Source organism: Erithacus rubecula (genome assembly GCF_903797595.1).
Source record: "Erithacus rubecula genome assembly, chromosome: 31".
Taxonomy (NCBI): domain Eukaryota; kingdom Metazoa; phylum Chordata; class Aves; order Passeriformes; family Muscicapidae; genus Erithacus; species Erithacus rubecula.
The window spans coordinates 2033621-2048019 of record NC_136682.1 but is presented as its reverse complement, the minus strand read 5'-3'; the positions used below and the strand labels follow the sequence as shown (position 1 = coordinate 2048019).

Sequence of the window (14399 nt, the reverse complement as noted above, 5' to 3'; positions counted from 1 at the left end):
TTAAAACAGGATCCTATCTCAGTGCTGAGCTCAAACCATGACCCTGAACAAACTCACCCCATCCCTCATCCCAGACTCCATCCAGGCATGAACTGTGCAGGCAGCAAATCCCAACCCCTGCTCCAGGTGACACAGCTGGGACAGGCTCTGGAAGGCCATTCCTGGATATTTTCCAGAGCTCCTGAGCACCCAGGGCAGCACAAAGAACTTGCTGAGACTAGACATGCAGCTGAAAGGGAAACTTTAATAAAGTACTCATGAGAGACATAAAAAGCATAAAAATCCAACCCAAACCACTGCCAGGACAGGGCTGAACATCAACACAAAAACTGGGAGCAGGTCCTTGGAGTTAGGTCCCTAAAATCTCTTCCTACTACAGTAACAACAATTTCCCTGGCATGCTGAAGACCCATTTTGGCAGGAGCAAGGAGGTTTTGGAATGGGGTATCAACCCTCACTGCAGGAGATTCCAGATATCACTAAATACCCTGAAATAGAGAGTGGTAAACAGAGACACCCAAAAACGGGGAGTTTATCTCCCAGTTCAGGGGGGCACATGGATTTTGAAGCAGTTTTAGATCCCTCAAGCTTCATTTGGAGAGGGAAAGGCTGTGGGAGGTTCTTGAGGAGTTATTTTGCTATGAGGAGTCTGAAATCAACCTGTCTGTTCTGCCTTTGGTCAGAAACAGCCTCAGTCACAGGAGAATGTTGAATCCCAAGCCTGAGCCCATTTCCAAAGAAAATAAGGGGAGACTCAAGCTTGTCTTCTTCCTGGTATATTTAAAAAACCCAACTCAGCCCCCTTGGCAGGGGCTGAGGAGCCTGAGGGATTAGAGTCTTCCAAAACCCAGTAAGAGGGAGAGAATCTTCAGGTCTTTTGCAGCAGCACAGCAGAAATGTGGGGTTTGCCTTTCCAGGGGTGAAATCCAGCCCGGAGCAGGCGGTACCAAGCACAAGGGTAACAGCAGGGATCCCCCACCTGCATCCCAGGATAAATTTCACCCCACAGGCTTGATCCTGCTCCCAGAGGAATGGTTCTAATCCCAGAGTGCAGAATCATGCCAGGGCAGGGGCAGGGCCTCAGCACTGCAGGAGTTTTGCAGCCAATTCATCCTGCAGAAGGCACCAAGACTTTTCTTTCCATGGTTTCCCTCTCTGGGGTGCTGGGAATGCCGAGCTCCATCCCTGGAGTTACTTCCTGATGCTTCTCCGGCTGGATGAGGTGGTGGTGATGGTGTAGGACTTGGAGGAGCCTCCAGAGGAGAAGCCCAGGGCTCCACTGCCCATTCCTGCTCCCAGGCTGAGGCTGCCTCCAATCCCTCCTCCCAGCAATCCGCTGGAGCTGGAATATCCAGCACTGCCACTGGAGCTGACCACAGCTGGGGGGAGAGAAAGGGAATGTGAGCACCAGGACCTGCAGCCAGCTGGGCACCCTCAGAAAAGGTGAGGAGCAAAGGGAATGTGAGCACCAGGACCTGCAGCCAGCTGGGCACCCTCAGAAAAGGTGAGGAGCAAAGGGAATGTGAGCACCAGGACCTGCAGCCAGCTGGGCACCCTCAGAAAAGGTGAGGGTGATGGGATCATGGAATGCTTTGGGTGAGAAGAATATTAAAGCCCCAAGCCAAATCCAACCTGGCCTTGGGCACTGCCAGGGGTGGGGCATCTTTTTGGAAATCCATTCCAGGGCTTTCTCATCCTCACAGGGAAGAATTTCTACCCAATATCCCAACTAAACCTCCCTTTTTTCAGTTTTTTAGTCCTTCCTTCTTGTCACTCCATCACCCCAACCTGGGTCAGGATCCCCTGAGCTTGGAGAGCTCATGGAGACCCCCTAGAAAACCCATGGAAAATCTAATTTCACAAGCACACTCAGCTCATCTCCTGGTGGCCCAAAACTGTGGGAACATGGTTCTCATACTTCCCAGCAGGAATTAAGTGGCTGAAAATCAGAGCTGCTGGTTTGGAGCATCTCTGAGAGAGCAGCTCCTGCCCAAGGTCTGAGCCAGGTGAGAATCCAACACTTCCCAAGCCGGAAAAATGCCCTCTGCCATCACCTGTGCACTAATTCCCAGCCCAGGGAGTGCATTTCCCATTAGGGCTTTTCTATCCATAGAAAAATGGGAGGAGAGGAAGATCAGTGCTGCCCCAAGTCCAATTTAATCCACATGAGCTGGAGCTGAGCTGGGGATGGACCCTCAGCACCACCCCCAATCTCAGGGTGCTCCCACTACAGAGGGGCTGCACTGGGTGAACTGGGACACTCTGAGCCCCCTTTTCCATGGGTTTAGAACGAGGTGGAACAAACAACAAAATCCACTCACAGATGTTGACGTTGCCAACTCCGTCCCCAGCCAACCTGGAAAAGACAATGGGAAGGGGAAGGGTCAGGCTGAGCTGTCCTTGCTCCTGGGGCTCGAGCAGATGGAGGTGCAGGAGTTTCTGCTCCAGCTGCACCTGATCCAGGGAGGATCCTGGACCCAGCCCTGCTTTTACCAGCTCTGTATCACCATGGGAGGGAGAACAGAGCACAGAGGTTCTGTCCCAATTCCACAGGGATTTCCACTTGGAAATGTTCTGCCACAGCATCAAACACGACAGAAACCAATTTTTTCCTTCTTTGCTTATTTTCCCCAGAATCTGCCAGTTTGGCTCTTCAGCCAAAACACTCCCAGGACCAGAACTCAGTTTCTCAAAGGTTTGCCTTGTGGAAATGGGAATTGGGCTCTCACAGCATCCCCAGGCGAAGGGAGGAAAGGGAACACAGGGAATCTTCGCTCACCCATCCCCTCCCATGTCCCCACCTGCTCTCCTCTCCCTCCAGCAGCTTCCTGTAGGTCGCAATCTCGATGTCCAGGGCCAGCTTGACGTTCATGAGCTCCTGGTATTCACGGAGCTGCCTGGCCATGTCAGCTTTGGCTTTCTGCAGAGCAGCCTCCAGCTCCTCCAGCTTGGCCCTGGCGTCCTTCAGGGCCATCTCCCCACGCTCCTCAGCCTCTGCCACAGCTGCCTCCAGCTTGGCTCTCTGCAGGGACAGAGCAGCCACATCAGGGGCTCCTGATCCTGATCCTGAGCCCCCAAACCTGCTCTGCTGCCCAGCCCCACTTTGTGGATCTGCAGCTCAGCTGGGACTTCATCCCCACCTGGCTTTTTGGGTACTGGATGGAGATGGGAACTCATCTCCTTGCAAGGTCTTCCTTGGAGAGGAATTGCTCTCCGCTAGCTACACTTTTTTCAGGTGATGCTCAGCTTCCCACATCCCACAGATCTCTTGGGGTTAAGGAAAGCTCAGGTTCTGTCTCCTGATTTCCCCAGAGTTTGCTCAGAGCCAGGCAGTCTCTAGCTGAGATGTGGCAGGTGTGGACTGGAGTACACCTGGAGCTACCAAACACCAGATCCAACCCAGACCAGCCCTGTGGGGCCCCAGGGAGGCTCCAGCTGTGTCCCCACAGCTGCCAAACTCCCATGTTTGGCAGGAAGGGCTCCCAAGAGGCTCTGTGCCCCCATCCATTTTCCAAGGGAGCCCCACCAGGGCACTCAGCTGGTGCCAGAGCCTCCCTGCCCTGAAACCAAATAATCCGGGATGAATCACCAGGTTTATCTGGAGCTTTGGGAGCTCCAGGCCACAGCCCTGATAAAGCAATAAAACCCCAGTGAAAGCAAACAGAGCTCCCCAGATCTCTGTGAGTGTGCCCAAACATGGTGCTCCCTGCTGGGAAAGGGAGTGGACAATGAGCCCAGGAACATGAGAGCACGAGGATTATGTGGGGGCCCCAATTTCCACTCATCCTGTTCCAAATCCACCTTCCTGGCATGATCCCCTGCTCCCCCTCCCCTAGCAGAACTGAAATCCTCCAGTGGCAGTGCAGCCACCCTGGAATGGTTCTTACAGACCATGGAATTGTGGAGGTTGGAAAAGATCTCCCAAGTTCAAGGTGTTGTGTGACACGCAGACCCCTGAAACATCCTTAACATCACAGAATGGCTGGGGTTGGAAGGGACCCACAAGGACCATCATGGCTCAGCACATCACAACCCTAAAAACCCCACTAACCCTGAAATCCAACACCTGAGAGCCTGGTCCAAAGGTTTCTGGAGCTCTGGCAGCCTTGGGGCTGTGACCATTCCCTGAGGAGCCCCTGACACCCTCTGGGACAAGAAGCTTCTCCCAATATCCAACCTGACCCTCAGCAGACACAGCTCCAGCTGCTCCCTCAGATGCTGGCCCTGGTCCCCAGGGACATCAGAGCCAGATCCCAGCTCCCAGGGAAGGACAGGAGAGGGGCAGCTCCTCACCTGGGCCTTGGCATTCTCGATCTCCCCCTGGATCCTCTGGATGACCCTGTTGATCTCCGTGATCTCATTCTTGGTGTTCCTCAGGTCGTCCCCGTGTTTCCCGGCTGTCACCTGCAGAGCCTCGTACTGGGACAGAGAGAGATGGGGTGAGGAAGAAGGAATGAGAGGGATAGAGCCTCCCCTGCTCATGGCACAGGGGGAACAGGTGCCCACAGAGCTGGAGATCATGGAATTGGCTTGGAAGGGACAAGGGTACTCCAAACACCATCCTTGGACACTCCCGGGGATGGAGCAGCAGCAGATCCCCTGGGAAATCCATTCCACCCTCACAGGGAGGAATCCCTGCCCGGGATGGGATGGATGCAGAGGGAAGCCATTGTGTCTCATCACCTAGTCCCTCTCCAGCTCTCCTGGGCTGTGGCAGGGGTTCTGAGCTCTCCTGGCAGGGCTCACCTTGCTCTGGTACCAGGACTCGGCCTCGGCGCGGCTGCGGTTGGCGATCTCCTCGTACTGCGCCTTCACCTCGTTGATGATGCTGTCCAGGTCCAGGTTCCTGCTGTTGTCCATGGACAGCACCACCGAGGTGTCCGAGATCTGCGCCTGCAGCTCGTTCAGCTCCTGCAGCAAAACCAAACCAGTGACTTTCAGGGCTCCTCGTTGGAAAACAATCCAAGGAGGCGGGTAAGAATTCCATCAAGATCATTGTTAATTGGGAGGGAACCAACCTTGCAAAGCACAGAGCAACGAGCAACAGCAGAGCTCCCTACTTTGGCAGCAGGGCTGCTTATCCCACTGTTATCCCATTCCTTAGAGAATAACCCAACTGGTTGCAGAACCTGGAGGGGCCAAATTCCAGCACCTCTCCCAAGGCAATCCCTGAGCTTGCAAACAATGGGGAGGAGGAAGGAGCCTGGAACAAGCAGCCTTCCTTCATTCCTGTCACACAGCAGCACCTCCCCCAGCACTAAATCCCTGCAAACCACTCGTTTCCCTTGTTTGCATTCAAACAGCATCCCAAATACAATGTCTGTCCTGTTGTGTCTGCAATCCATCCATCCATCCATCCATCCATCCATCCATCCATCCATCCATCCATCCATCCATCCATCCATCCCAGACAGTGAGAAATCCCTGTGACAAGCCACAGGAATTCAGAGGAATCACTTCACGTGCAGGCATAGTTTTGGTCATGGAAGGGAAGGCTCCATGAACCCATTGCCTCCCCCACGTTCATTTTCCCAGCCAGCATTCCCTGTTCTCCCCCTCTGAAGCAGCACAAGGGTCCTCACCGCCTCATGGAAAGCCCTCAGGAAGTTGATTTCATCTGTCAGAGCATCCACCTTGGCCTCCAGCTCCACTTTGTTCATGTAGGCAGCATCCACATCCTGAGGAACAAGGAGTAACCCACTGAGATTGGGAAGCTTTGATGTCTGAGCCCACCCAGCCTCTGGTGGCTTCCAAAGGAGAGATCCCCAGACCAGCTCCAGGTGTCCCAGTGGCAACCCAGGGCCTACAAATCATCTTCCAGGCATTGAATTCTGCTGGAGTGCAGATCCTGAGTGTCCTGGGGATCCTCTGGATCCCCGTTTGCAAGTTCAGCATCAGGGTGGACATGGAGACCTCAGGAAAGATCCCAAAGAAAAATCTGTCATTATCTCTGATATCCCTGAGACCCAACACTCTTCACCTCCCCTGAGCTGCCTTTGGGTGGAATTCTGCCCCTCAGAGCTTCAGCAGAGCTGGAGTAAAGTGTGAGTAGGGCAAAGAGTAAACTGCCAGTTGGGGCAAGGGGTGGGGAGAGTGTCCAAAGTGGAGTGTCCAAAGCTGGACAGGGCTGGGAGCACCCTGGTGTGGAAGGTGTCCCTGCCCATGCCAGGGGTGGGACTGGGATGGGCTTTAAGGTCCCTTCCCACCCAGCCCCTGTGAGGATTCCCTGCCCCACAGTGATATTCACCTTCTTGAGCACCACAAACTCGTTCTCAGCCGCCGTGCGCTTGTTGATCTCATCTTCGTACCTGCCAAAAAAAAGGGATTTCTGTGAAGTTGGAGCATGGATAAAAGGAAGAACATCCCAGCAAAAGGTTATTCCAGTTCTCTTCTCTATCCCTCCATTTCCTGGGAGCCAGCCCAGCAATTTCCCCAGGGCTGGTGCCCCAGGTCTGCTCTGGATGAGCTGCTCCACACCTGGAAATCATCCCCTCCCTGCCCTCCCATAATCCCTAAAATTCCCTGTGCTTCACAAGATTCCTGCTCCTCCTTTGGGGAGGGCCCAGGCTGTGCACCCACTTTGTCACCAACCCTTCAGGGAGCAAACTCAAGGCAAGAGAGACACAAACAGATCCCACAAACTCCTCTGGAGCACCTGCCAGAGCTGCTCCCACTGCACTTCCCTATTCCAGACTGTTGGAAACATTTTGCAGGTGTTGAACATATGGCACTGTCCTGAGGAGAGCCAGAGGTAATTAATTACCCTCATTCTCCTCCAAAGCCTCACTGAATTCCAGTCTTGGTGACTCCTCTTCTTTAAGTGTTCACCCTCAGATGAGGGGCTCACCCGAAAATCCTCAACAGACAAAAACCTCTCTCCATGGATTTTACAGGACCACCACTGATTTGCAAACCTGGATCTTGGGGCCCACCTGGACCTGTCTGTGCACTCCCAACCTGCCCAAACACCCAGCCCCAACCTGCTCTGGGGATCTGGGAATGCTGAAAGCCATCCAAGGGACAGAGCAGGAAGCACTTTGGCTGTTTGGGAATCGTTGTTGCCAGGTTAAGAATCTTTATTTACATGGCCACAGCTGGAATTTGCCTTCCAAAGCAGGAGCTGCTTCACCTTCCCAGCCTCCCTGCCTCCTGCTCCCAGCTGGAACTCTGCCCATCCACACTGGGATCAATGGACGTTGCCCTTTGGAGGTCAGTGAGCTGCCAGTGCTATTCCAGAGGGATAAATCCCAGGAAATGACGCAGAGGCGCCACCTCCGCACACAGGGGATCAGCAGAGAGAAGTAAAAACATGGAATTCCTCCAGAATGGATCATCACATTCCTGATTTCCCGGGGGCAGCTCCACCGAGCTGGTCAGTGAACTGGTACAGCGTGGAATCTGGGAATCATCTGGGTTTGTAGGGACCACAACGCCCATCCCATTCCCACCCCACACCTTCTGCTAGCCTAGGTCACTCCAAGCACTCCAGCCTGGCCTTAGGCACTTCCAGGGATCCAGGGGCAGTCACAGCTTCTCTGGGAAATCCATTCCAGGGGTCCCCACACCCTCCTAAATCATCCAGTGTTGTCCCAAAGCCCCTCTGGAAGCCCAGGACACGCCTTGGAACTGCCCCCGTGGGCAGCATGATCCCAGCTGGCTCCACACCCTCTGCCACTGCAATTCCTGAAGGAGGGACTGGCTCTCATCCCTGGAGCTTTTCCTCCCCTAAATATCACCTGCGAACTCCTGTGGAAGCCAGACCTATGGAAGAGAGGCCACAGGCACCCTCAGAGCACATAATGGTTTAGGTTTTCATCTATAAATGAGATTTGCTCCATATAAATGGGGAGCAGCAGGTTCTGCATTCTAGTTTTTGCATCCTCACTCCCTTGGCTCCTAATTCCTGCCTCCCTTCTGTTAGCACAAAGAGGGTTTGGCTTTCCATGGATCTGTAAGCTAAAGGAATAAATCCATGAGTCCATGGACTGAATCCATGGGAAATGTAACTAAATTTGGGGTTTTAATCCCTCTGGCTGCAAACCAGCTCCTTGCAGGGCTGGGGGAAGCATCATTCCCAAGCAGCTCTTTGGGAATCTCGGTATTGACTCTCCCGAAACACACCCTGGGGATTATCAGCTCTGTTTGTTTGCAGTTCCTGCCTGATCCAGTTTGCCAGCTCCGTCCTATTCTTCCCTTCTCAGAGGCATTTCCCGGCTGGGCTGGGCCGGGCTGGGACAAAGGCCACCTTTCTTCTGGGGCTCCTCCCAGGTGACACTGAAAAGCCACTGAAGAATTGCAGGGCAGCTGCTCCATTCCCTGCAGGGAACGAGCCAGGAGCTCCTGGGGAACTCTGGGGCTCCAGCCACACCAAAGAGCCACTCCTGACCCTGAGGAAGCCCCAAAGCACCACCTGAAACCCCAGGGAGGCCCCAGAACGTCACCTCCAACCCTAAGCTGGCCCCAAAACGCCACTTCCAATCCTGAGGAAAGCCAGGAGGATGGAGGCACTGACCCATGCAGGAAGGAGGTGGCAGAAACAACCAGCAAAAAGAATCCAGGCAGCTTCCCTGGACTAAACACCTCATTCCTGGCTAGAAAACACCTCCCTCCCTGGCAGGGAAGCTGGGGACATTGATAGCCAGCCAGCAGCTCCACTGGGGGACACTGGGGACACTGACAGTCCCCACCCTCTCAGGGGGACAGTGACACTGGGGGACACTGATGCTCCCCACCTTGTCAGGGGGACAGTGACACTCTCCACCTTGTCAGGGAGACACTGACACTGGGGACACTGACAATGGGGGACACTGACAATGGGGGACACTGACACTCCCCACCCTGTCAGGGGTACAGTGACATTGGGGACACTGATGTTCCCCACCCTCTCAGGGGGACACTGACACTGGGGACACTGACACTCCCCACCCTGCCAGGGGGACACTGAAAATGGGGGACACTGACACTACCCACCCTGCCAGGGGGACACTGACAATGGGGACACTCACAGTCCCCACCCTCTCAGGGGGACAGTGACACTGGGGGACACTGATGCTCCCCACCTTGTCAGGGGACAGTGACACTCTCCACCTTGTCAGGGGGACACTGGCACTGGGGACACTGACAATGGGGGACACTGACAATGGGGGACACTGATGTTCCCCACCCTCTCAGGGGGACACTGACACTGGGGACACTGATGCTCCCCACCCTGCCAGGGGGACACTGACAATGGGGGACACTGATGCTCCCCACCCTGCCAGGGGGACACTGACACTGGGGACACTGACAATGGGGACACTCACAGTCCCCACCCTCTCAGGGGGACAGTGACATTGGGGGACACTGATGCTCCCCACCTTGTCAGGGGGACAGTGACACTCTCCACCCTGTCAGGGGGACACTGACAATGGGGACACTGCCAATGGGGGACACTGACACTCCCCACCCTCTCAGGAGGACACTGATACTTCACTTGGTCTTGAAGTCCTCCACGAGGTCCTGCATGTTCTTGAGCTCTCCCTCCAGGCGCCCCTTGTCGGCCAGGAGCCCGTCCAGCTGCCGCCGCAGGTTGCTGATGTAGCTCTCGAACATGGGAGCGATGTTGCTCCGAGCTGTCTTCTGCTCCTGGAGGAGGCTCCACTTGGTCTCCAGCATCTTGTTCTGCTGCTCCAGGAAGCGCACCTGGGAGGAGAGCAGGGGTCAGCACAGGGGATGGAAGGACTGGGCTGCAGGGGAAATCCTGTCCCAGGAATTTGGTGTGCACTGGAAGCACCAGAGGAGGGCCATGGGACCCAGGCTGAAGAGGCTGCTCTGGGGCTTTGGATGAATTAAAGGAAAGCAGATTCTGCTGGGCTGACACTTGACAGAAACTTGCCCCAGACCTCAAACCCTGAATTGCTCCAGCTCCAGGGCTGGATTCCTCACATTTCGGGGATGCCAGAGTAAGATTTACACAAGGTCAGTTAATGCAAGTGAGCCAAATTGGGCAGGGCAGCATAAACACCCAGGGCAGGCTGTGGTTCCATCTGCCCTCCTGGGACAGACCCTGGTTCCATCTGCCCTCCTGGGACAGGCTGTGGTTCCAGCTGCTCCCCTGGGACAGGATCTGTCTCCATCTGCTCTCCTGGGACAGACCCTGGCTCCAGCTGCCCTCCTGGGACAGGATCTGTTCCAGCTGCTCCCCTGGGACAGACCCTGGTTCCAGCTGCTCCCCTGGGACAGACCCTGGTTCCAGCTGCTCCCCTGGGACAGACCCTGGCTCCAGCTGCCCTCCTGGGACAGACCCTGGCTCCAGCTGCCCTCCTGGGACAGACCCTGGCTCCAGCTGCTCTCCTGGGACAGACCCTGGCTCCAGCTGCCCTCCTGGGACAGGATCTGTTCCAGCTGCTCCCCTGGGACAGACCCTGGCTCCAGCTGCCCTCCTGGGACAGACCCTGGCTCCAGCTGCCCTCCTGGGACAGGATCTGTTCCAGCTGCCCTCCTGGGACAGACCCTGGCTCCAGCTGCTCTCCTGGGACAGGATCTGGCTCCAGCTGCTCCCCTGGGACAGACCCTGGCTCCAGCTGCCCTCCTGGGACAGACCCTGGCTCCAGCTGCTCCCCTGGGACAGACCCTGGCTCCAGCTGCCCTCCTGGGACAGACCCTGGCTCCAGCTGCTCCCCTGGGACAGACCCTGGCTCCAGCTGCCCTCCTGGGACAGACCCTGGCTCCAGCTGCTCTCCTGGGACAGACCCTGGCTCCAGCTGCCCTCCTGGGACAGACCCTGGCTCCAGCTGCTCCCCTGGGACAGACCCTGGCTCCAGCTGCCCTCCTGGGACAGACCCTGGCTCCAGCTGCTCCCCTGGGACAGACCCTGGCTCCAGCTGCCCTCCTGGGACAGACCCTGGCTCCAGCTGCTCCCCTGGGACAGGCTCTTGTTCCAGCTGCCCTCCTGGGACAGGATCTGGTTCCAGCTGCTCTCCTGGGACAGGCTCTGGCTCCAGCTGCCCTCCTGGGACAGACTCTGGTTCCAGCTGCTCCCCTGGGACAGACCATGGTTCCAGCTGCTCTCCTGGGACAGGATCTGTTCCAGCTGCTCCCCTGGGACAGACCCTGGTTCCAGCTGCTCCCCTGGGACAGGATCTGGTTCCAGCTGCCCTCCTGGGACAGCTCCCTCCAGGAACCTCTCCCTCCCCAGATTTGGTGCTGGGGTGAAGGTTCAAAGCCTGCACTTTTTTTAGGCAGTCCCAGGTAAACCAGGGACTGCAAAGGCAGCCCGAGCAAGGTGAATACCTGTTCTCTTGGCAATGCCAGCAGGGCTTCAATACATCCAATAATAAGAATATTTGATTGCAGTGGGAAAATCCCACCACATTCCCCAGGACTGCCCCTCAACCCGTTCATAATTAAACCAATTTGGGGTCCCAGCTACCATTCAGCACCCCCACACCTCCGAGCCAAGCCCAAGCCCTCACCTTGTCAATGAAGGAGGCGAATTTGTTGTTGAGGGTCTTGATCTGCTCCTTCTCCTCCTTGCGGACCCTCTGGATGCTGGGGTCGATCTCCAGGTTGAGGGGCGTCAGGAGGCTCTGGTTGACGGTGACCTCCTGGATGCCCCCGGGGCCGATGCCCCCGAGCCCCGCCGCCCCATAGCCGTAACCGGAGCGCACGCTGAAGGAGCTGCCCCCTCCCAGGCTGATCCTCTTGCCGGCCGAGCCCAGGCTGTAGAGGCTGGCGCTGCCGAAGCCGCCGGAGCGGCCGAGCCCGGAGCTGCGGGACGAGGAGACGGTGCTGACCCGCACCTGGCCGAGCGCCGGCCCCGCGGCCGAGCGGGAGCTGAAGGTCACCGAGCGGGACATGGAGCTGCAGGGACGGGGCTGCGGAGCCGAGCGGAGCCGGGAGCCTGTGCTGGAGCCCGGGGCAGTGCCGGCGCTGCCGCTGCCTCCCCTTTTATCCGCTACACGGGCTGGGCTTGGCCCAAGGGCACAGCGGGGATCATTTTACTGCTGGGGCTGGGTGTGCCTGGCTGCATTCCCACCCTGCGGCGGCGGGGAAGGGGCAGGACACACCTGGGGAGGCAGGACACACCGGGGGGGGACACACCTGGGGGGGCAGGACACATCTGGGGGGGACAAGACACGTCTGGAGGGGCAGGACACACCTGGGGGGGCAGGACACACCTGGGGAGGACACACCTGGGGGGGACAGGACACACCTGGGGGGACAGGACACATCTGGAGGGGCAGGACACATCTGGAGGGGCAGGACACGTCTGGAGGGGACAGGACACGCCTGGGGGGGACGGGACACACCTGGGGGGACAGAACACGTCTAGAGGGGACAGGACACACCTGGGGGACACGGGACACGCCTGGAGGGGACAGAACACACCTGGGGGGGGCAGGATACAGCTGGAGGGGTGGAGGGAACGGGACACATCTGGAGGGGACAGGACACACCTGGGGGACACGGGACACGCCTGGACGGGCACAACACGCCTGGAGGGAACAGAACACGCCTGGGGGGACGGGACACACCTGGAGGGGACAGAACACGTCTGGAGGGGACAGGACACACCTGGGGGGGCAGGACACACCTGGGGGGATAGAACACATCTGGAGGGGACAGAACACGTCTGGAGGGGACAGGACACACCTGGGGGGGCAGGACACACCTGGGGGACACGGGACACGTCTGGAGGGGATGGGACACGCCTGGACGGGGCACAACACGCCTGGGGGGACGGGACACACCTGGCGGGGACGGGACACACCTGGAGGGGACAGAATACATCTGGGGGGACAGAACACGTCTGGAGGGGACAGGACACACCTGGGGAACACGGGACACGTCTGGAGGGGACAGAACACGTCTGGAGGGGACAGGACACGTCTGGAGGGGACGGGACACACCTGGAGGGGACAGGACACACCCGGAGAGGACGGGACCCGCCTGGCAGTGTCCCCGCTCCCCTCTCCGAACCCCGAGCCCCGCTCCCTTTCCCGCGGATTCCCCGGTGTTGCAATGAGCGGGGCACACGGACAATGAATGCTCTCGGGTTTGGAAGTGCTGCGGGCGGGTTGTCCCCTGGGCACGGCCCAAAGCTGATAAAGGGGCCCCGGCGCCAGGTCCTGCCTGTTTAATATAAACCAGGGCACTGTCCTGGCCCTGCCAGAGCCTCCCCCAGTTTGCACTTCCCTCTCCTGCTAATCCCTCAAATAAATCCTTAAAACTGACAGGGGTTAGGAGCATTGAATCTCACCCAGCATTTAGTCCACACTCAAAAGCAGACAGGATTAAATTCCTGGCTCAACCTTCCGGGTCCCTGCTTGAATTTTGGGGTTCTGTGAAGAAAAAGCAGAGAAAAGATGGAATTTCAGGGCTTTCACCGTTTCCAAATAGTCCCAGAGAGCTTCAGCCCCTCACTATCAGGTCGTAAATTCCCCAGGAGATTTCAAAGTCTGGCCTGAAAGTGTCACCCTTCAGCTTTTCTGTCCCCAGGGAGATAAGGCAGGCTGCAAACACAGCCTGCTGAAAATCCACCCAACCTGCTCTGGGGGGAGAGGGGAAGCCTGGCTGCTGCAGGGAAATTCTCTTTTTAAAGAGGGAAAAGGGAGAATTCAGTCCAGAAACAGAGAGATGGGGCAGGATTCCTGCCAGCCCTGCACCTGGCTTGGCTCCCACCATCACAGGCTGCACTCGATGATCTTACAGGTATTTTCCAGTCTAATTGATTCTGGGATAATAAAAATAATGCACTGAGTGTAAACCAAGTGTGACAGACACAGCCTGCACCTCCCCTGGGGCTGGACAGGGATCTCTCCATGCAGCCCCAGCTGGGAACACAACAGAGTCCAGCCTCACACAGCTCCTGGAACAGTGCTGGGACAGCCCCAGGAAACAGGGATGGCAACTGAGCATGGGATTGAAACACCTCCCAGCCAGCTCTGGCTGTGAGCAGGTTGGATTCCAGCCTGGATCAGCACACAGGGACTTTTACACAGCCTGAGAGGCACAGCAGGAGCAGTGTAGGGAGGTGAATCCATCCAGGCAGGTGAATCCACCCAGGCAGGTGAATCCACCCAGGCAGGTGAATTCCAATTTGCCACAAAGGCAAAGCTGCTCCCAGCAGCCTGCAGGAATCCAGTTTGGCACTGGGGACTGGGCTTCACCCTGGATTTGGGTGAGGGTGAGCCTGTCTTCATCCCAAATCCACCTTCCCTGCACCACGAGCAATCCAGGTGGGATCAGGAGCCCCATCTCCTGCCTGCTGTTCCCCGTTTTTCTCCCTCTCCCCCATGCCAGGTGGATATTCCCCGTTTGAGCCCAGGTGAGCAGGTGGGGCAGGGCAGGACGTGGCCACCAGAGGTGTCCCAGGGTTTGTTGTGTTGTTGTTCCATGGCAACCCAGGATTGTTCCAC

The 14399-nt window shown here is 57.1% G+C and overlaps 1 protein-coding gene across 1 annotated transcript; it reads right to left on the bottom strand.

The window, feature by feature from the left end:
• Positions 1-224: 224 nt before the first annotated feature.
• Positions 225-11896, bottom strand: LOC306813599 (keratin, type II cytoskeletal cochleal). Its single transcript, XM_079329115.1, has 9 exons — positions 11454-11896; positions 9473-9681; positions 6248-6308; positions 5583-5678; positions 4747-4911; positions 4294-4419; positions 2802-3022; positions 2322-2356; positions 225-1379 (listed from the first exon to the last, which is right to left on the bottom strand). The coding sequence occupies exons 1-9, from the start codon at positions 11835-11837 to the stop codon at positions 1192-1194; spliced, it is 1485 nt and encodes a 494-aa protein (XP_079185241.1). The 5' UTR covers positions 11838-11896; the 3' UTR covers positions 225-1191.
• Positions 11897-14399: the final 2503 nt, after the last annotated feature.

Bases quoted from the DNA above. Each gene is read 5' to 3' on its own strand.
- LOC306813599 (XM_079329115.1), bottom strand. From the start codon at position 11,837: ATGTCCCGCTCGGTGACCTTCAGCTCCCGCTCGGCCGCGGGGCCGGCG. The intron at 6,309-9,472 runs GTGAAGTATCAG...TTTTTTTGGCAG, and splicing joins GTGGAGGACTTCAAGACCAA to GTACGAAGATGAGATCAACA. The intron at 5,679-6,247 runs GTGAATATCACT...CTTGTTCCTCAG, and splicing joins AGTTTGTGGTGCTCAAGAAG to GATGTGGATGCTGCCTACAT.